Below are 23,538 nucleotides of genomic sequence, written 5' to 3'. Positions count from 1 at the left end.
CTGTGTGATGAAATCCGACCAGTCTGTTATAACTACATCCTTGGCAGTACCTCAATTTTAATTCAAGAGCTTGGTTTTGCATTAAGAGCAACATAATTATCCAGAGGTACATATAGGAATGCTACTTTCTAAACTCCAAAGATTTTAATAATCTTTGGACAAAAAATATTAAAAAAAACTTGCTTTTTTTTTTTTTTTTTGGTTCCTTTTTACCTTTCAAGAGCCCTAAAGCATTCGGTTAACTTCTCTATGAAAGAAATGTCACCAAGTTGTATTTCTTGTCAATGAAGAGCTTTTTGTTTTAATGTGGCTAACTTTTATACAAATCAAATTAAACAGTAGAAATTATTTTTTACCTTCTGCATTCCATATGAAGGCAGCTTTTTTCTGAAACGCTGAAATTAAAATAAAAATTCTCATAACATCAAATTATATTAAAAATATATCATAGCTAAATATAATAGACCAAGAATATTTTCATATTTTATAATGCATGCGTGAAAGCACCATGACAAACAGAATTATAGGATATTGATTTAGAAGTATGTTTTTCAAGGTTAGAAAATAACGCTACCCATCTGTTCCTACTTCTATTCTACATGGTCATCACAGACACACTTTCTACGTCATTCTTTTCCCTATCTGTGAACTATTTCTCAATGCACTGGGCACTGGAACAAATCCAATAATTATTTTTGGGCAAATGCTTTTAACTGAAAGAAAAAATTGAGTACTTCATTTCATAACTGTAATTTCTGTTAATTTCTGGGAAACGATGCCTTTATAACTTGACATGACAATCCTTTATATATACAAATAACAGCTTTTGACACACACACATACACACACCCAAAGCTTTTTGTCAAATAAACAATTTGGCAGATAACAAATAGAATAACAAAAAGAGCAAATTATTTGATTGATGTTAACTTCTTGTGAATTTTCAAAATTATTCTGGAACCCTATACCCACACGAAGAAGTACTGAAACTGATATTGATATTAATTAAACAAAAAAATCTTCAGCAGCATAGAAACAAAGTAGTTTTAATATCTTTCTTATTGAAAAACAAAATTAACATTTAAAAACTGATATTAAGAATAAAAACTAAATTAATTACTACCACATTTATGGTAAGGTTTTGTTTTTGTTTTTCAGTAAGACAAACGAGACAGTGTGATGAATTAAAGTGAGCCTTTGGGTTAGAAGTAATAAAAGCTACTATGTATTTCACACAAATCTCTTTTATGAGTTTTTAAATTATTTCCTAATATCAAAAAATAATATATCATATCAAATACAGCCACCTTAATGTATAAGGTATTATTAAAGGTATTATTATTGCCTTTCAAATTATAATACATATTCCCTTTTTGTAAATGAGCTTCAGGTTCAGTTAGAGACCAGACCCTGTCTCAGAAATGAAGGTAGAAGATACCAACATCCAACATCTATCTGTTCTCTGTACATATGTACCCATCTCTCCCCTGCCCCATCTCATGCACGCACACACATCTATCTGTTCTCTGTACATATGTACCCATCTCTCCCCTGCCCCATCTCTCCCCTGCACATGCACGCACACACATCTATCTGTTCTCTGTACATATGTACCCATCTCTCCCTCTGCCCCATCACATGCACACACACACATCTATCTGTTCTCTGTACATATGTACCCATCTCTCCCCTGCCCCATCACATGCATGCACACACAGAGACGGGTTGGGGAGAGGAGAGAGGGAGAGAAAAATACTGTGTATTACCAAGAAGGGTTAAACTGCATTTTAGGGGTAAAGTTGAAAGATGGCTCAGCCATTAAGGTTCCTGTTCTCCAGAGGACCTGACCTGAATTCAGTCTCAAGCACCCAGGCTGTTGACTGCCTACTTACTACCTGTCACTCTGGCTAAGAGAATACAATGCCCTCTTTTGGCCTCCATGGGCACCTGCACTCACAGGCACAGTAACCACCCAATCCCTACATCTGCCCCACTGCTGCTGCCATAACACCTCCCTCTTCTCTGAAACAATAAATAAATCTTCAGAACATTTTTAGAGATAGAGCCATAATTCCAAATATGATAAAGTGCTTGGTTTGCCAGTATGAAGACCTGAGTTCAATCCCCAACACTTCCATTTGAAACAAGAACATGTGTGACATGTTGGCATTAGGAGAGCCAATAGGCAGGTCACTAGGACTTGCTGGCCAGCCAACCTAGCTTACTTGCTGAGCTCCAGAAGAGTAGAAACCAGTTCTCAAAAAGGCTAAGGAAGGGCCAGACATGGTGGCACATGTTTTCAAACTGAACACTAGAGAGGCAGAAACAGGCAGACTTCTGGGAGTTCAAAGCCAAAGCTACAGAGAACCTGTCTCAAAAACAAACAAAAACACCCTAGGTGGGTGATTTCTAAGGATACTCCTGGCCTCTACATGCACATACCCACACTCACACCAACCAAAAAAAAAAAAAAAAATTAATTGTAGATAAACCTAAATTTTAATAAAAATGAAACATTTATCAGTGACAGGAAAAAAGAAAAATTTTTTTAAATGCCAGATCGGCCACCCATCTGAATTTTGTGCCTTATACAGAGTAACCAATTCTTTGTTCATAACATAAAAGTTCTCCCAGCCAAAAGATTCTGAATTAATTGACCTTATTAAGTCTCACTCACCAATGTCCAAATCAAATGGCTTCTCCTCGTCATCAAAGAACTATATAATTTGGACTCTGGATAATTTTAGCTAATCTATAACAGAAAATTCGACCTTGAACAAAGCGACCCATGGGTTAAACCTTTCTCACATATTCAATAGTGTGCCTGCTTAAAAATAGCACTACATATTACAAGATACGGACCTGAGAAAACCCCTGATGTTCCCCTAAATATGTGTTTTTGCACATTTGAAGATGCTATTACATCTAAAACACACAGAAGTCATATAATTTTACATTTTAAATAGCTTATCTGTCAAAACAGGTAATTCTGGAGTAATTCATAAAACTTCAAATCCAACAGTATACTAAAATGTTAGTAAACATAAAATGAATCATCTGGCTTTTGAAATTTTTAATTTCATCATCTGTTAAGAGGAAGGAAGCCTGAGCTGGAAGAAATTTCATAATTCTGACAATTTACCTGTCTGAACACACGATTTCTCACTAAATTACTGGCCTAGAAAACTGTTCCCAATGAAATTAGCATTCCTAAACATTTCTTCTCACCACATATGCATCTGTCAATAAGACACTACTGTCAACAAGATATACCATATAGGTTGTATGTACTTTCCACTCTACATTTTTCTTCCCACAGAGGTTGTTGAAGAATCACTCATCTAGATTGAGCAGTTAACCTTCAACCGCAAACCGACTTCAAAGGAAGAACAAGAATGATCCATTTCCCACAAACTGCCTCACATTACCTGCATCTCTATATACCGAGGGTCAGTTTTTTTCTTTTGTAAATCTTCCAATAATTGTTGGTCTAAGCCTAGGTTTGGTTCATTTTCTTGCAATAAATACTCAGAATCTCGGTCAATATATGATTTGTCTGTGATCCTATATGTCTTTTTTTCTTGGTTCAGCAATTTCTTTTCCTGGTTGTCAAGTTTCTTCTCTGAGTTTATTTTTTTCTCTGAAGAAACTTCAGTACCATACCTATAATCACAGAATAAGAAGAAAAAAAAGAGCAGATGAAGAGCTACTCAGCACTTGGAAAAAAACAAAGTATCATAGTATTTAAATACTTCAAAATCTCCAATACTGAAAGAAAGCACTACAACGCCATTATGAAATACGCTATATTCCTATAATGCATTCAAACTTCTGCCCTTTTAAATGGATATTATCAGATAATTTATTCCCTGAGGACTTTAAAAAATTAAAACCCATACAACAGTCACTCATTTTTTGTAGTCTTTTCTGTTTTGTTTTTCTTGATTTTCAAGGATTTGGTTCATTTTACTTCTTTTTCTGTCTGCTGCCCTTAGTGAGATAGAAATAGTAAGCTATATTACATAGCCCCCAACACTTCTAATAATATTCCTATGAATAATATGTTATTTTGCAACCTTCTGAAACTGAAGCAATTTAACTTTATGCCCCAAAGAATTCTGGAAAGAGAAGATGACGGGTAAAAAGTACACCTATCAATATCTTGCACAGAATACCCACTCCTGACATTTGGGAGCTGGGTGAAATGGTACACACCCTCAATCCCAGCACTTGGGAGAGACAGACAAGCAATTTCTGAGTTCAACACCACCCCAGTCTAGAACAGAGTTAGTTCTAGGACAGCCAAGATTACAACAGAGAAATCTTTGCTCAATAAAGTAAAATAACTGTTTTTTCTTCAAATGTATTTGCTCAATACTAAAAAGGATTCCAGAAGACTAAATTCAACTTCGTGAAGACACTGAGAATAGTATTTTTGTTTTTTCTTTTTTGTTGTTGTTGTTGTTGTTTTGTCTTCTTATTTTTATTTTGTTTTGGTTTTGTTGTTGTTGTTTAGGCAATGTCACAACAATTTCTTTTTAATCTTTGCTACTCTTTATGAGAATATTTTTTATTTACCCATGATCCTCAGGAGCAAACCAGGATATCTGTGCTTCTGAATCTTTATCATTCTTTGCTTGGACTGAATTTAGCAGCTGCACAATTTGCTCTTCTCGCCGTTCATCCATGTGCACTACAGCTCTCTATTTTGTAAAAAAAAGGTGTATCTGTTAATACAGACATGCATAAAATTAGTTCATATTTAAGATGAAAAACTAAAGACAAAGTACTATATGCTCAACATATGTATAAGTTATACTTACCCATGCTTGCCCTCTGGCCTAATCTCCCTTGCTAGGTGACATTCATGACAACATCTGAGTGTCCTGCTAGGCCTTTTAGACTGCCATGTGTCTATAAAATCTGTTCTACAGATGACTGGCAAGTAGAGCTTTTTTGTCTCTTCTTATTACTTTTGTTTCCTTAGCTCCCACCTTCAAATGCTTACAAATGTCCAATAATCAAAACTCAAGTACTCTAAGCAGATCTTGGAAAGTGTATAAATACCTTTATGTCATGAACAGCATGCAGTCTTATTCAAACAATAGCAAGCAATGGACACAGACAACAAAATTTCTTTAAAAATCAACAAAAATAAAATGTGTGACAAAAAAGCTGAAAATTAGAAATAATATTTTGATGGTAAATGACTAGCCGACAGTTGTTATACTTCTGTATGTTAAGTAATTTTTGAAGACTGATTTGGTACTCATGGGGCTGCTTGGTACTCATGGAGACGGCTAATGCAGGAGCTGCTTCAGGGGATAAAAACAAGAACCCTAAACATGAAGCAATGAGATGAAATTAATGTCAATGCAAATAAGAACAAATGTCAAACATAATTCTTTGGACACTTTCACTTTACATAGGAAGTTTAACACGATTCTTCCAAAATTATGGTACTACAAACCTCAACTTCTTTATAATCCATATTGAGTAATGTGCACATGAATTTACAAAATGAGTCTATTAAATTGAAGAACTTAAGAAAAAAGTCAATATATTAATTGAAAGATAAAATAGTTTAAAAGATAATAAGGAAACCTTAGGAACTAACAATTATCTAGGTGGGACTTAGGTAAATGGTATATGGACACTGCTTTTATGTATGTGTGATAGTTAAGTCAATTAAAACAATGATGAGATTTCCTAACTGTACTAATCATTAACAGAAATCTGAAACTGGATCTCTACAGATTTTGCATAAAAGCCATTCCTATCAAATAATGGTAGAACTTATTACAGGATCTGGCACTCATGGCCCTAAACAGAAAATCAGCCGAAATCAGCATCCATTAATGTCCAACCTCTTCACCAAGAATACAAAGTAAAAGCATCCCTTCAATTTCCCCAGCCCTAAAGCCGTGTCCTAGTTTTCAGTGTTACCAACAGATTTACTGGCAAGTGCCCATTTCCTATCCTTCCATATCTGGACACCCTACTGCAATGTTTAACTCACCCATCTCCAGAATTCATCAAGGTCTTTATGACACCCGTGCACTGCATGCCACTATCAATTTACATACCCTTCTCTCCACCTCTGGATACTCCACCCTTGCTTTGTTCTTCCAGTCGTCTCTTCTTCTAACTATGTGTTGCACATTTTACAGCTCAAATGATCTACAGACCAAGGAGCACTGGCATCATTTGGAAGTCTGTAGACTCTCTGGCTTGTCCCAGTCATATACTTAAACAAGGTGCCAGATGAATCCTATCCACATTCAAGTTTGAGAAACAAGGTCTGTTGCTTTCAGAACTAGGCCATTCTTTTCATTATGTACCCTCATTTCAATAGCATCCATAGGCCCTTACTCCTTAGGGTCAAATGACCCTTTCACAGGGGTAACGTAAGATGGAATGGAAAACAGATATTTACAAAACAGCATCAAAATAAATTTAAGGTGTTTCACCAAAGCATGAAGAACTATATTAAAAGGTCGCAGCATTAGAAAGGTTGAGAACCTCTGCTCTAGGTTATCAGAACCATCCAGAAATCCTCACTTATATGCCCAATAATGTCAAGCTCTCTAGCTTTTAAGATCCTTCCATTTGAACAGTCTATATTCGCTACTTAGTAACATAGCATTCTGTCTATGGCCCTTAGCATACATTATCTCTATAAATTAGGTACTACAGTAGTATCCCAAAAATTAAGTTTATCATACATATATATGGATAGAACTATGAGGATCCACTAGGATACTTTCATTTTGTAAGTATGAGGCTTATTTTAATGTAAAAACTATGGAAATTCTAGGGTAAATTCATATTAAGCTAAAAGTGCTGAAAAGAATTATGACAACTGAAAAACATGCTTAAAGATAATTCAAAGACTCATTTTAGAGAGAAAAATGGTATAAAACTTAATAAGGAGCAGATTAATGTTAGACTATGATTATATCAGACTCGGAGCTTGAGCTCAGAAAGATTAACCCAAGGAAGGAAGCCTGTTATGTTACAGCCAGATCACACGATTCCCAGAAAACACTAAGGAGAGGCAGAAGCTGCATAGCTTTAATGAGCAAGTTGGGAACTAAAGATTAAAATGATCTAAATTAGATCATTTAAGAGGCCACCTTTTAAGAGACCACCATGGGGCCAGGCTGGCATCTATAATTCTAAGAGACCACCATGGGGCATGGCACCATGTTTAGAGGTCTGACCCATAATTGCTACAGCGATAAACAAGAGAGCCGAGCAAACATTTACCAAAATGGAAGAGAAAAATCAATGTTCACTTCCACATGGCAAGTGAATAAACAACACTGACATTTGCTAAAACGCAAGTTTGGGAGTGGGGTTCAGATTCAGAGGTCAACTAGTAAAAGCCTTGCCTCCGAGGTGTGCACACATGAAATCCCAGCACTTGGCATGGAAAGAGGACTAGGAGTACAAAGTCAGCCTGCACTAAACATAGATATCCAATACACAAGTATGCCCTGCATATATCTGGAAAGATACCGTCTACTTATTTAACTTACTTGTTTAGATATTTCTTTCCTCCTATTAGAATGCAAAGGCCTTTTGCATTCAAAAACCATGTATGAACTAGACTCAAAAAACTTTAAAGATTCTGTTAATGTGTATTTATTTAGAACAGACCACTCAATAAACATTATACTTGCTGGCTTGGTGATGCACACCTTTAATCCCAGCACTGGGGTGGCATAAGTGGGCAGATCTGTGTGTTAAAGGCCAACCTGGTTTACAGAGCAAGTTCAGCACAGCCAAGGCTACATAGAGAAATCCTGTCTCGAGGAAAACAAAACAGACAACAACAAAACACGATGCTTCCTATACTACTTCAAGATACAAACCAAACTGACAATCCCTTGATGAGATTAGCCAAATACTTCTCTACAGGGTCTTCCTTTCAAGGACGTTAAGTCTTAAAGAACTGTTAGTCAATAGAAAATTCAGAGCAGAAAGGGAGAAGAAAAGACGAGCATGTGACTCACTTTAAATGCTTATACTAGTAGCTAAACTACTTTTTTCCTCAAAGATCCACAGTGTTTTACTGCTTTTGTTGGCTGCTCCAGGGAATGAACTTAAAAATGACAGTAAGTATTCTAAATGAATGATATCCCCTAATAAAGTCAGCTTCGGCTGGAATCTGAATTTAGCATTCACCCCCCAGTTCAGTTCTCACGTCCTTAAACAGAGCATGCATCAGCTGCAGCAGTGATGGCTTGAGTCAGAGACTCAAACCATCCGGCGACCGGACACCCCGTTACGGGAGCTCGGCAGACGTTACGTCTAGCTCCAGCAAACGCCAGGGAAGAGTCAGAGTCGGCGAGAGCACCGAGCAAACGCGTCCTAACTTGACCTTCATACCTCTTGTCTCTCAGCCTCCTTGTTCTTCTGCGTTTGCTTTTTTGCGTACCATAGGCCTATCTCGCGACCCTTAAGGTGAGCCGGATGCCGGCCCCGGCCGCCGCGGCCCCCTCCGCCGCCGCCGGAGCCCCGGCTCCCTCCACCGCCGCCGCCAGAGCCCTGGCCGGAGCCCCGTGGGCCCCCGTCGCGGCTCCAGCTCTGTTGATAGTCGTAGCTCATTGTCCGAGACGACTACAGGTACCACCAAAACTCAACCGCTGAAAATGGCGCCCAGGACCGGAAGCGGGCGCACATTACCCTCTGCTTTGCTTCCGGCGCCCAGCGCGAGAGGGCGGGCCGTTGAGTGTCACAAGCAGACATTTCCGGTGACGTCACGAACGGCGCCAGAAAGTGTGACCTGCGGTGAAGTTTTTTGTCCGCGTTCTGGTCCGAAGCTTAGGTGCCCTGTGGGATCCGGTCTTTGAGGACGGCATGGGTTTTCACCCAGCTTGAGAAAATGTGGAAATTTGAGTGAATTTTAACTACTTTGTTAAAACCTAGAATTTGTTTGCAAGGTCATGGATAGTAAGAACATAGCAAACAAAAGAATCGACCATTGTGTACTCTCCTCAAAGACCAAAGAAGTTGGTATTTCTTAGAAACCGCCTGGCACCTCTTTCACTCAAATAAGCATATACACCGAAATGTCTTCTTTAAAGAGTCTTTAATACTGGGACTGGAGAGATGGCTCAGCTGTTAAGAGCACTGACTGCTCTTCCTAGGAGTCCTGAGTGCAATTCCCAGCAACCACATAGAGACTCACAACCATCCGTAATCAAATCCCATACCTTCTTTTGGTGTTTGTGAAGACTGCTACAATGCACTCATATACATAAAAAAGAATCTTAAAATTTATCTATCTATCTATTTATTATGGGAACTTGGGTGTCAGCTCAGTTGATAAGAGTACTTGCATGGCATGGTTTCAATCCCAAACAGTATAAATGGTATTGTGGTGCAGGCCTGTAATCTCAGCAAACAGCAGATGGAAGCAGAGGAAACAGAATGTCATCCTTAGCTGTATAATGAATTTGAGGCCAGCATAGGTAATCTGGAGGATTCTCAGAAAATTGGAAATGGTTCTACCTGAAGACCCAGCTATACCACTCTTGGGCATATACCCAAAAGATGCAGATACCACAAGGACACATGCTCCACTATGTTCATATCAGCCTTATTTGTAATTGTCAGAAGCTGGAAACAGCCCAGATGTCCCTCAACTGAAGAATACAGAAAATGTTGTTCATTTACCCAATGGAATACTATTCAGCTATTAAAAATGAAGACATCATGAATTTTGCATGCAAATGGATGGAACTAGAAAATATCATCCTGAGCATCGAAGTAACCCAGACCCAAATGGACATGCATGGTATGTACTCACTGATCAGTGGATATTAGCCAAAAAGTATAGAATACCTAGGATACAACCCACAGAACTTAAGTTTAACAAGCAGAAAAGCTCAAGTGAATATGCTTCAATCCCACTTGGGAGGGAGAAGAAAATCTTGGGAAGCAAAGGGAGAGAGACACCTGGGAGAGAGAGGAGGGAGAGGAAGGGGGAACAGGATCAGGTATCAGGGAGTGGGAGGGACAGGAGAGGAGCCCAGAGGACCAGGAGAATGAATGGAAATATTCAGCCTCAGGGGTGGGAGTTGGGGGGACCCTATAGAAAGTACCAGAGATCCAGGAGATGAGAGACTCTCAGGACTCAATGAAGGTGACATTACCCAAAATGCCCAAAAGTGGGCAGAGGGAACTCAAAGAGCCCATCTTCAATAGATAGGTCCTCAAGTAGAGGGACTGGGTTACTAACCCACAGTCAAAATTTCTGACCCAGACTTGTTCCTGACCAAAAGAACTGTAGGGACAAAAATGGATAAGAGACTGAAGGAAAGGAGGTCCAATGACTGGGCCAACTTGGGATCTATCTGGAGGTCCGGTGGACCAAGGCCTGACACTATGATTGATTCTATGATGTGCTTACAGACAGGAGACTAGCATGGCTGCACTCTGAGAGGCAGCTGGCTGAGGCAGATGCAGATACTTACACCCAACAACAGGACTGAAGTCCGAGACCCCTATGGTTGATTTTGTGTGTGTGTGTGTAAAATCACACTTTCATTAGAAAAAAAATGATTGATAAACAAATCATTGTCACTCTGGATTGGAAATGTGAAATGATTTTCCTGGAATATGCATATGTGAATCTGCCAATTTAAGAAAATCTAACAATATTTCCATCATAATTTTCTAATTTTTTAAATTAAATTTAAAGTTAGGATAACACCTGTTTATTATAGTAGGTATTTTAGCCATACTAAAATCTTTCTATTTATTTATGTGGTTATGTTAGCCAAAATATTTTAAGTGCTTTACAAGGGGTTATAATGTGAAATATCCTTAACATTCAGTTGCCTAATATCTTCAAATTAAATAAAAACAATTTTGGGTTTGTACACAGTAAAAATTTCCAGTTTCTAGAAAGAAAAAAAATTTTTTTATCATGTCAAGCCAGGAGAGGAAGACAGGAAGAGAGAGAGAGAGAGAGAGAGAGAGAGAGAGAGAGAGAGAGAGAGAGAGAGAGAGAGAGAGAGAAGAAAATTAATTAGAGTCATACTCTACAAGATATCTACCATTACTAAATTCTGGTACAATATCAAAGAAATATAAACATAAATACCCAAAAGGTCTAAAAAACTGTTACTTCCTTTTTCAAACACTTATCTATGTGACAGAATTTGTTCATATACTGAAATCCCAAATCAGCATAATTACTGTATATGGATATATATATGAGAATCGGGCAGTTTCCTATTAAATTAGATTTTTTCCTCCATATTTATTAAATTGGTTAATTCTTATTTACATTTCAATTGTTATTTCCTTACCAGGTGTCCAGGTCCACATCCCCCTAACCCCTCCCGCTCCCCTTCAATATGGGTGTTCCCCTCCCCATCCTTCCCAAATTACCACCCTCACCCCAACAATCCCATTCGCTGGGGGTTCACTCTTGGCAGGACAAAGGGCTTCCCTTTCCACTGGTTTCCTTATTAGGCTATTCATTGCTACCTATGCAGTTGAAGCACAGGGTCAGTCCATGTATAGTCTTTGGGTAGTGGCTTAGTCACTGGAAGCTCTGGTTGTTTGGCATTGTTGTTCATATCGGGTCTCAAGCCCTTTCAAGCTTTTTCAGTCCTTTCTCTGAATCATTCAACAGGGGTCCTATTCTCAGTTCAGTGGTTTGCAGCTGGCATTCGCCTATGTATTTGCTGTATTCTAGCTGTGTCTCTCAGGAGAGATCTACATCCAGTTCCTGTCAGCCTGCACTTCTTTGCCTCATCCATCTAATCTAGTTTGGTGGCTGTACATGTATGGGCCACATGTGGGGCAGGCTCTGAATGGGCGTTCCTTCAAACTCTGTTCTAAACTTTGCCTCACTATCCCCTCCCAAGGGTATTCTTGTTCCCCTTTTAAAGAAGGGGGTAAAGCATCTCCATTTTGGTCATCCTTCTTGAGTTTCATGTGTTCTGTACATTTAGGGTAATTTGAGCATTTGGGCTAATATCCACTTACCAATTAGTGCATACCATGTCTGGTTTTCGCTGACTGGGTTACCTCACTCAGGATGATATTTTCCAGTTCCATCCATTTGCCTATGAATTTCATAAAGTCATTGTTTTTGATATCTGAGTAGTATTGTGTAGATGTACCATATTTTCTGAATCCATTCCTCTGTTGAAGGGCATCTGGGTTCCTTCCAGCTTCTGGCTATTATAAATGAGGCTTCTATGAACATAGTAGAGCAAGTGTCTTTGTTATAAGTTGGGGCATCTTTTGGGTATATGCCCAAGAGAGGTATAGCTGGATCCTGGGGTAGTTCAATGTCCAATTGTCTGAGGAACCTGCAGACTGATTTCCAGAATGGTTGTACCAGTCTGCAATCCCATCAACAATGGAGGAGTGTTCCTCTTTCTCCACATCCTTGCCAGCATCTGCTGTCGCCAGAGTCTTTGATCTTAGCCATTCTGAATGGTGTGAGTTGGAATCTCAGGGTTCTTTTGATATGCATTTCCCTTATGACTAAAGATGATGGAAATTTCTGTAGGTGCTTCTCAGCCATTCAGCATTCCTCAGCTGTGAATTCTTTGTTTAGCTCTGAACCACATTTTTTAATAGGGCTATTTGTCTCCCTGCAGTCTAACTTCATGAGTTCTTTGTGTATTTTGGATATGAGCCCTCTATCAGTTGTAGGATTTGTAAAGATCTTTTCCCAATCTGTTGGTTGCCGTTTTGTCCTAATAACGGTGTCCTTTGCCTTACAGAAGCTCTGTAGTTTTATGAGGTTCCAGTTGTCGATTCTTGATCTTAGAGCATAAGCCATTGGTGTTTTGTTCAGGAAGTTTTCTTCAGTGCCAAGTGTTCAAGATGCTTCTCCACTTTTTCTTCTATTAGTCTGAGAGTATCTGGTTTGATGTGGAGGTCATTGGTCCACTTGGACTTAAGCTTTGTACAGGGTGATAAGCATGGATCGATCTGCATTCTTCTACATGCTGACCTCCAGTTGAACCAGCACCATTTGCTGAAAATGCTATCTTTTTTCCATCGGATGGTTTTGGCTGCTTTGTCAAAATTCAAGTGACCATAGGTGTGTGGGTTCATTTCTGAGTCTTCAATTCTATTCCATTGGTCTATCTGTCTATCTCTGTACCAATACCATGCAGTTTTTATCACTATTGCTCTGTAATACTGCTTGAATTCAGGGATAGTGATTCCCCCAAAAGTCCTTTTATTGTTGAAAATAGTTTTAGCTATCTTGGGTTTTTTGTTATTCCAGATGAATTTGCAAATTATTCTGTCTAACTCTCTGAAGAATGGGATTGGTATTTTGATGGGGATTGCATTGAATCTGTAGATCCCTTTTGGTAAAATGGCCATTTTTACTATATTAATCCTGCCAATCCATGAACATGGGAGACCTTTCCATCTTCTGAGATCTTCTTCAACTTCTTTCTTCAGAGGCTTGAAGTTCTTATCATACAACTGTTTCACTTGCTTGGTTAGAATCACACTGAGGTATTTTATTTCATTTGGGACTATTATGAAGGGTATCGTTTCCCTAATTTCTCTCTCCACTTTTTCTCTTTTGTGTAGAGGAAGACTACTGATTTGAGTTAATTTTATACCCAGCCACTTTGCAGAAGGTGTTTATCAGGTTTAGTAGTTCTCAGGTGGAATTATTGGGATCACTTAAATATACTATCATATCATCTGCAAATAGTGATATTTTGACTTCTTCCTTTCCAATCTTTATCCCTTTGATCTCCTTTTGTTGTCTGATTGCTCTGGCTAGAACTTCAAGAACTATATTGAATAAGTAGGGAAAGAGTGGGTAGCCTTGTCTAGTCCCTGAATTTAGTGGGATTGCTTCATGTTTCTCTCTATTTAGTTTAATATTAGCTACTGGTTTGTTGTATATGTCTTTTACTATGTTTAGGTATGGGCCTTGAATTCCTATTCTTTCCAGGAGTTTTATCATGAAGGGGTGTTGAATTTTGTCAAATGCTTTCTCAGCATTTAATGAAATGATCATTATCTTTCAGTTTGTTTATATAGTGGATTACATTGATGGTTTTCCGTATATTAAACCATCCCTACAGGCCTGGGATGAAGCCTACTTGATCATGATGGATGATTGTTTTGATGTGCTCTTGGATTCGGTTTGCAAGAATTTTATTGAGTATTTTTGTGTCGATATTCATAAGGGAAATAGGTCTGAAGTTTTCTTTCTTTGTTGGGTCTTTGTGTGGTTTAGGTATAAGAATAATTGTGGCTTCATAGAAGGAAATCGGTAGCTCTCCATCTGTTTCAATTTTGTGGAATAGTTTGGATAGTATTGGTATGAGGTTTTCTATGAAGGTCTGATAGAATTCTGCACTGAACCCATCTGGACCTGGGCTCTTTTTGGTTGGGAGACCTTTAATGACTGCTTCTCTTTTTTTAGGGGTTATGGGGTTGTTTAGATGGTTTATCTGTTCCTGATTTAACTTTGGTACCTGGTATCTGTCTAGGAAAATGTCCATTTCCTCCGCATTTTCCAGTTTTGTTGAATATAGGCTTTTGTAGTAGGATCTGATGATTTTTTGAATTTCCTTTGATTCTGTTGTTATGTCTCCCTTTTCATTTCTGATTTTGTTAATTTCGACACACTCTGTGTCCTCTCGTTAGTCTGGCTAAGGGTTTTCTCAAAGAACCAACATTTGGTTCTGTTAATTCTTTCTATGGTCCTTTCTGTTTCTCCTTGGTTGATTTCAGCTCTGAGTTTGATTATTTCCTGCCTTCTACTCCTCCTGGGTGTATTTGCTTCTTTTTGTTCTAGAGCTTTTAGGTGTGCTGTCAAGCTTCTGATATATGCTCTCTCGTCTTTCTTTATTCAGGCACTCAGACCTATGAATTTTCTTCTTAGCACAGCTTTAATTGTGTCCCATCAGTTTGGGTATGTTGTATCTTTATTTTCATCAAATTCTAAGAAGTCTTTAATTTCTTTCTTTATTTCTTCCTTGACCAGGTTATCATTGAGTAGAGCATTGTTCAACTTCCATGTATGTGTGGGTGTTCTTACCTTATTGTTATTGAAGACCAGCTTTAACCCGTGGTGGTCTGATAGGACACGCATGGGATTATTTTCATCTTTCTGTATCTGTTGAGGCCTGTTTTTTGACCTCAATATGGTCAATTTTTGGAGTAAGTACCATAACGAGGAGCTGAGAAGAAGGTATATCCTTTTTGTTTTAGGCAGAATGTTCTATAAATATCTGTTAAGTCCATTTGGTTCATGACTTCTTAGTCTGTCTATGTCTCTGTTTAATTTCTGTTTCCATGATCTGTCCATTGATGAGAGTGGGGTGTTGAAATCTCCTACTATTATTGTATGAGGTGCAATGTGTGCTTTGAGTTTTAGTGAGGTTTCTTTTATGTATCTAGGTGCTCTTGTATTTGAAGCATAGATATTTAGGATTGAGAGTTCATCTTGGTGGATTTTTCCTTTGATGAATATGAAGTTTCCTTCCTTATCTTTTTTGATGATTTTTAATTGAAAATTGATTTTATTCAATATTAGAATGGCTACTCCAGCTTGCTTCTTCCGACCATTTGCTTGGAAAGTTGTTTTCCAGCCTTTCACTCTGAGGTAGTGTCTGTCTTTGTCTCTGAGGTATGTTTCCTGTATGCAGCAAAATGTTGCTATGGTTGAATTAAGGAAAGGACTGAAGAAGCTGAAAAGGAAGGCAACCCATAGGAAGACCAGCAGTCTCAAATAACCAGGACCCCAGGGAGCTCTGAGAGACTGAGCACCCAACCAGGAGGGTACAGGCCCCTGACACATATATACTAGAGGTCTGCTTGGTCTGGCCTCAGTAGGAGAAGATGTGCACAATCCTCCAGAGACTTGAGGCCCTAAGGAAAGGGGAAGTATGGGGGGGGAGCACCCTCTTAGAGGCAAGGAGTATGATGAATGGGGTAAGGAACTGTGGGAAGAAAGATTGGTGGGGGGGCCAACGACTGGAATGTAAATAAATAAAATAACAATAGTAATAACTATCTTTATTTACTACCTTATGTAATAACATAAAATAAGAACATGTTCCAGAAGTCAAGGCCGAACACTTGAGAAATGTAAAGCATACTTTAAGATTCACAAACTGATTTGAAGCCATGTGCTGCTTATTAACAAGACTAGTCCATGCCCTGTGCCATCTATTACAAAGTAATGACGTGGTTCATCCACTTGCTTTTAATTTTCGCCAAAGCTTTCTACTTTGTCTAGACATCAATTTAAAGGTGCTAGAGATACTTGGCCAACAGCAGCAGCAAAAGCTACAAAGTGGCAGATATGAGGTTTTAAGTGCTCTCGATGTTTTTGGGTTTTTTGGGTAGGAAAAACAAATTCATGTATATGTATATTGTATAATGAACTTAGATGGAGAAATGTAATAAGACCAGAGAGTGATCCAGATTAATCCATTGTGACCTAAAAGTGTTTTGAGTAAATGCTTCCGAGTTCCTGAAATCATTTATTATATAAAGGCAGAGCCTCCCAAAAGTTTTTGTCCTAATCATCTTGCTAGAAGAGTAAGGGAAAACTGTATTTTCACTGGAGACTGGAAGTTAGCACCATGCCTACACAGAATTTTATCACAAAACGTTCTATTCTAAGGATTTCTTTATCTTTTCCTTGTCCATAATCCACTGCAGTTTTGATTTGGAGCATCAACATGTGTTCACTGTGTTGTGCATGCATTCACTATGCAGTGCCGGCAAACATTATCCAAAACACCTGGATTCAGATTTATGCCTCATGCCACCTATTATAAAGTAATAAGGTTATTGAATACTTGGTTTTAATTTTCATCAAAGGTATGCTATGAACTGCAGCGTTCTTAGAAATACATAAAATCATACACTATATAGTAAAGTAATGGTTTAACTATTGAAAACCAACACTTGCTATTTTTATTCCTTAGCATTTGGTACTACACTTGTACATCTTTGGACTGTAATGTGTTAGAATAATTGATTTTTAAAATTTCGGTTTGAATTGCTGATCTGAGTTTAATTTAAAAAATATTAAATGGATTTTGCCTTGCGATGGCACAGAATTTCCAACAATTTTGGAAATAACCCTAAATATACTTATTTCGTTTTGTACTGTGTATTTATGTAAAAGGTTGCTTACAAAGTCAACATATTGATGACTCTGGAAAACCCAAAAATGTTGTATGATTTGCAGTGAAGATTTAATTATTTATGTAAAAATAAACCAACACATGTTTCTCATTAGTACACTATTTGTTTTTGTCTTTAATAAATGGTAAAAGTATTATGTATTACAAAGAACTGACTGTTTTGTTTGCTTTTCTTGAGACAATGTTTCACATAGCTCAGCCTCATCTGGATCTTGCCACAAAAGCAGAATGGCATTAAACTCTTGATCCTCCTGCCCTCACCTCCCAAGTGCTACAATCACCTGTATGCACCACCACTCCCAAATGAAGGGATTTTTTATGATAAATTTCTTTATTATTTCTTTGTTGTGTCCATTTTGTTTGCCTATGTTATATATCTACATACCCAAAGATACAAAAATAGTTCCTGGGCAGAAAAGAGTTGGCAGTGGAAAAGGTTTACTAGACTGTGACAAGAGCTTCCTGTCCTTTACTTCCTGTCCCTTTAGTTAATCAAATTTGGTATAGTGGCATTGCATTGCTTGCATTCAAGTAGCCATTACTTCACTTAGTAATAATGACTTTTCCCATTTTCACTAACATAATAGTTATTGTAATAACACATGCCAAAAAGAAGGCTTGACCTGTTTAATTTAAATGAAAGAATGAAAGTCTTTGGCTTGATAATAAAAGAAAACATCATGTTAAGATTGCTAAGATACATATGAAATGAATCTATATGTAAAATTGTGGGGGTTGGGGATTTAGCTCAGTGGTAGAGCGCTTGCCTAGGAAGCGCAAGACCTTGGGTTCGGTCCCCAGCTCTGAAAAAAAGAACCCCCCCAAAAAATTGTGAAGAAGGAAAAACAATCATATTAATTTTTCTGTTGTACCTCAAATTGTAGTGGTGCGCCCTCTCTCTCTCTCTCTCTCTCTCTCTCTCTCTCTCTCTCAATTTAATAAGGATACATTAGGTGCACCTTGTATGTTGCTTACTCATTTTGTCAGTTTAATCTGCGTGTCCTCAAATACTGAACAAAGATGAATTTTTTTTTCATTTTTATAGTTATGTTACAGAAAAAAATGTAATTGGTAATAAGTAAAATTTGATATCCAGACTAATGTAAGGAGAGAATGTTATAGTGCCATGCTTTCAACAGCCTACGATATTGTCTTTCTCAACAGTATACCCACCTCTCCACCCTTCAGTCTACTCATAATTGGAATGAGTAAGACTGATCCGCACAGAATCACAGAACGTAGTAGTAATGGACACTACATAGTTTAACTGGTGTTAGAATATCAGACATATTCCATAGTTTTTAAATAAACATTCTGATCTATTTGCAGGTTAATATGATGGTCCAGAAATGGGAGTTATTGTTAGCATTCTCCTTGAAAAACAGAGAACCCTTAATTTTCTTCTTTCATGCCATTATGAATGAAGTTTTACTGTTAGGCTTTCCATTTTATTTAAAACAGGGCTTTATGCAAGAGACTTGGGAGATTGTTACTATAGAAAATAGCCCCTGCATGGTTGTGCTTTATATCCAAGAGTTGTTGGTTCATAGCATATTTGGGTTCTGTAGTGGCTATTCCTGGTTGTGAAATTGACTGTATCTGGAATGAACTACAATCCAGAATTGGAAGGCTCACCTGTGATCCTGATCTTGAGGCTGGAAGATACAAGGTTTTGATATGGATCTTGGCATGGAGATCTTGAGGCATAGTAGCTATGAATCCCAGGAGAGTAAGGCAAGAAGATCTCTGAGTTCAAGGTCATCTGGGACAAAGCAAGTACCATATCCAGGCAAGGTGGTGCACACCTTTAATCTGGGACACACCTTCTACTGGAGACCTACATAAGGACATTGGAAGAAGGGAAATTCTTCTTTGCCTGCCTGCCTTGTGGGACTCAGCCACTGCTAGATCCTTGGACTTCCATTCACAGCTGCTGCTGACCATTTTGGGGAGTTGGACTACAGACTGTAAGTCATCAACAAATTCCCTCACTACATAGAGACTATCCTGACTAATACCGGTTCATTAATGAAATTTATGCTAACGAAACCTTGACCTTCAGTATCTCGTGGTTGTATTCAACTAATTTGACCTTGTTTCAGTAACTGGTGTTCTGGTGGCTCTTATTCGCTGGTAGCTTCCTGGCAGAAATTTTGCTTGACTTTAACTGTATGGTTACATGGCTCCATCACAGTAACCCCTAGCAACTTAGCAACATCTCTTGCCTCTTTATTTCCCGTGTACTATAAAGGGGCATATTTATCCTTTCTAATTGTTCAAGAGCTGGGGAAAGTTTTGCAGTGTTATAACAATTTGTACTGGTGAGTTTTATATCAACTAGATACAAGCTACAGTCATTTGGGAAGTGGGAACTCAGATGAGAAAATGTCCTCTTCAGATTGGCCAGTGGTCAAACCTGTGAGTCACTCCCAGATGAACCCCATGTCTTCCAGTCTCCTAAAGCAAAGAGTTTAGAGGCAGAATAGTTTCCGGTTACATTTCTTTGCTGAGCCATTATTAAGGACATTGATCACAGATTTTTTTTTCCCCTTCTTCCGTATGAAAGCCCAGATCTGGGAAGGTATTTTCTTTCATTTACAAGTAGTACATCTGACTTTTCTCTTGCTGGTGCTAGACAAGTCAGGCAGTAATAAAGTGATTTGCAGTGAGAGTGTTGGGTCTTTTCATAGCTAAGCTTGATGACGGGAGGAACTAAAAACTGTTACCTGTCATCTGAACAGCTGTATTGTTATGGCTGCAGTTTGTTTCATGTTGAAATGTAGATTAAAATCAGCCAAGGACATTTGGTGGTTGTTAGGACATGGGGAATCACCTTTCTTTCTGGATGTAGTCACTGCTGTTGCCCATGCATCAAAAAATGTCCCAACACCCATGTGAACGTAAGTAGTAACAATTGGACTCAGTGGATTTTTATTTTTAATGAAGAAAACATGAAGATGGGAGGAGGTGATGCACTGAGGAGCATGCAGGGGAATGGGCTGCTGAAAGGTGGTTATGAATAAAATGTGTTGTATGCATTTTCAAAGAATTAATTATAAATTCTAAAAACAGAAGGAAAATTAAAACAGGAAAATACATGAATAATCATGGGAAGAAGTGAGTAGAGCAAAGTCTGGGAAAAGTTCCAAGTGTGGAATTTCTACTGTACTTTTCTCCCATGGAGTCACTGAAAGAATTCCTTTCCTGTGTGTGACAACATGCACATGGGGAAAGCTCATTTGAATCCTTGGGACTCCATCATAGGAATAGCAGAATTTAGTCCGATGGTCTATTCAGATGACAGATACCAGTTTTTTCAGTGGGCAATCTGATATAAGAAGACCTAAAGTTCTCACTGCAAACCACTCCATTGCTATTTAGCTTGTTTAGGGTCCAGGGAGACTTGTCCAGCAGAGAGGGAGACAATAAGATACAAGTAATAGAAGATATAATCAGAGAAAGAACTGGAAGAGCTTGAAGGAGCTCGAGACCCCATATGTACAACAATGCCAACCAACCAGAGCTTCCAGGGACTAAGCCACTACCTAAAGACTAGACATGGACTGACCCTGGACTCTGACCTCATAGGTAGCAATGAATATCCTAGTAAGAGCACCAGTGGAAAGGGAAGCCCTGGGTCCTGCTAAGATGACCCCAGTGAAAGACTGTTGGGAGAGGGCAGCAATGAAACACCCATAAGGAAGGGGAGGGGGGATGTTGGGAAAGGAAAGGGAATAAATGAAAATGTATATAAGAAATACTCAAGTTAATAATAATAAAAAAAAAAAATAATAAAAATTATTAAAAAAAAAGATATCTATACATTGTAAGTCCTGAAACTGCAGTGATGTAAAGACTCTTCTGAATATAAAATTAGTGTTGGGGGCAGGGGAGAAGGCAATGTTATATGGGCTCTATTCACTAACCTACGGCATGGCTTAAATCCATGCCCTTTGTGTGTGTGTGTGTGTGTGTGTGTGTGTGTGTGTGTGTGTGTGTATGTGTCTTGTTTTGATTTATAGCTTTAATCTCAATTACTTAGAACAGTTTATAATATATAATAGTCATCCATTTTAAAGAATAAAATAAGTTGAAAGATGTTAAATGAGAGATTCAGGGAAAATGTTTTGAAATCTGATGTCAGAATGTCTTATCAGAGGGCCTTCAAAATAATGTGCAGCCAAGCTCCCCTTGTATTTTGAGAAATATAGCATGCATTTCTTCTTTAAAATGAATCACCTCTGTCAAGATCAGCTGTCAAAAGTATCAGGGATTATAAAGGATGTTTAAATTACTCAAACTTTACAGGCACTGAATGTCTGCAGCTGGTAGAAGTCACCACCAGATGGTGACACTATCAATCAACCAGTTTTATCTTCAGATATCTCAGTTTATAGACAAAAGAGACAAGCTATGCCAAATTTACTGTTCAGTAATAGTGAGAATTTCATAACCCTATCTTACAAGGACAAGTGAAGATATTTAGATGTAGTACAAAATAGCAAGATACTCCCTGTGTCAAAAGAGGGTTTGTGATTAGAACCACTCTGAAGAGAAAATAAACTCGAATAGGCATGTGTTACTAAACTTTTCCTTCCTTACAGGGATTTGGATGTGACATAGATGCTTCTGTGTGGCCCAGTTTTCTCAATTTTCTCAATTCAGTACAGATGGCTCAAAGTGCTGACTGCTACCATTTTTTTTAATATAATTTAATTTTATGTGTATGGGTATTTTGCCTGCATGTGCGGTCCTGCACCATGTGCATGCAGAACTCAAAGAAGTTAAAAGAGTGGATCAGATCCCCGGGAACTAGATGTGAGGGAGCTGAGAATCCAACCCAGGTCCTTTAAAAAGCAGCCAGTGCTCTTAACCACTGAACCTTCTCCATGGCTCTGTGTTACACATTTTTAGCACATCTTTTAGTTTTTTAAATTGTATCTCAGATACGTAATGCCAGTTTAATTTAATTTAGTTTTTAAATTATATCAGTTTTAAAGCATATCCATTGTATCACAGAAGAACCAAGGGTAGTTAAAGGGTATATACTTTATTTTTTACATTTTGGTTTTTCCAGCCTAGGCTTAGCCAGTGAAAAGACAATGGAGATAGTCAGAAATCTGGATCTTACCATTAACTAATCTCCCAAGCCTTGATTTACATCTTCTCATTAAAGGCTCTGTCCTGCTAAAAAAGGATTTGTTTACATTCAAATAATTATCACGTTCTTTTAAAAATTCCCTAATAGAGGCTCAAGACCCCATATGAAGAACAATGCCAACCAACCAGAGCTTCCAGGGACTAAGCCACTACCCAAAGACTGACCCTGGACTGACCCTGGGCTCCAACCTCATAGGTAGCAATGAATATCCTAGTAAGGGCACCACTGGAAGGGGAAGCCCTTGGTCCTGCTAAGACTGAACCCCCAGTGAATGTGATTGTTGGGAGGAGGGTGGTAATGGGGGAGGATGGGGAGGGGAAGCCCATATCTAAGGGGAGGGAGAGGAGTGAGCCGGATGTTGGCCAGGAAACCGGGAAGGGGAATAACAATCGAAATGTAAATAAGAAATACTCAAGTTAATAAAGAAAAAAAATTCCCTAATAGAAATTGCATTTAAAGCAGAAAATTAGACATCTAGATTTGTCAAAAATGACCCTTTACAAACTGTTAGAATGTTCTTATTTGAATGTTTATTAGAATGAATTTGATCTTTCTTGTTTGCTTGTTTGTTTTCTTTCTTCCTCTCTTTCTTTCCTTCTTTCTTATTATTTTATTTTGGAGGCAGGATCTCATTTTGCTGCCTGGCTGGCATGGAAATTGCATAGTAGACAGTCTGGCCTCTTGCATAGGGGATTAAAGACTTGTGCCACCACATCCCGTTCAATTTTCCTTTTCCATGAAGACGTCTTTCTTTGGACAGAGGATCACATGTATACAAGGTTGGCTTCAAACTCTGTGTAGTAGAGAACAGCCTTGAACTCCTGATGCACACTAGGAAAGACTGCTAAGCAAGCTACATTCTGGTTTTCTTTTATGAAGACGTTTAATGTTTATGCTCAAGAAGACCAATTTGCCAAATTATGTGTTCAATAGATCTCAATTTTGGTGTTTTATTTAAAAATCAAATATGTTTGTAATGAGAATTTATATAACTTTAAATTTATAGGTCATGCTTTATTATAGGTTTGCTTTATAAGCATTAGTAATGGTATTACCTTTTCTTAATTTACATAATGAGATAGTGAGTGGTTATGACAGTGGAGAAGTTTGTTGAGGTCATTTTATTAGATTTTTTTTTTTTTACTGGTGTTCTTGCGATTTTAAAATTTGGTTTTAGCAAGGTCTTCCCTTCTATTCTCG

General features: G+C 38.1%; 1 protein-coding gene across 1 annotated transcript in view; it reads right to left on the bottom strand.

Moving 5' to 3' along the window:
* Dhx36 (DEAH-box helicase 36) overlaps positions 1-8,684 on the bottom strand; it is a 38,765-nt gene extending 30,081 nt beyond the window's left edge. The window contains exons 1-4 of the mRNA XM_032898312.1: positions 8,395-8,684; positions 4,579-4,703; positions 3,429-3,663; positions 357-395 (exon numbers count right to left, since the gene is read on the bottom strand). Of these exons, the coding sequence (XP_032754203.1) occupies positions 357-395; positions 3,429-3,663; positions 4,579-4,703; positions 8,395-8,613 (618 nt within the window). The 5' untranslated portion in view covers positions 8,614-8,684. The remainder of the gene's footprint in view (positions 1-356; positions 396-3,428; positions 3,664-4,578; positions 4,704-8,394) is intronic.
* Between the last annotated feature and the right edge of the window lie 14,854 nt (positions 8,685-23,538).

This window comes from Rattus rattus, chromosome 3, assembly GCF_011064425.1.
Source record: "Rattus rattus isolate New Zealand chromosome 3, Rrattus_CSIRO_v1, whole genome shotgun sequence".
Lineage (NCBI taxonomy): Eukaryota > Metazoa > Chordata > Mammalia > Rodentia > Muridae > Rattus > Rattus rattus.
Note: the sequence above shows the minus strand (reverse complement) of the source record. Positions and strands in the feature narration are given on the sequence as shown.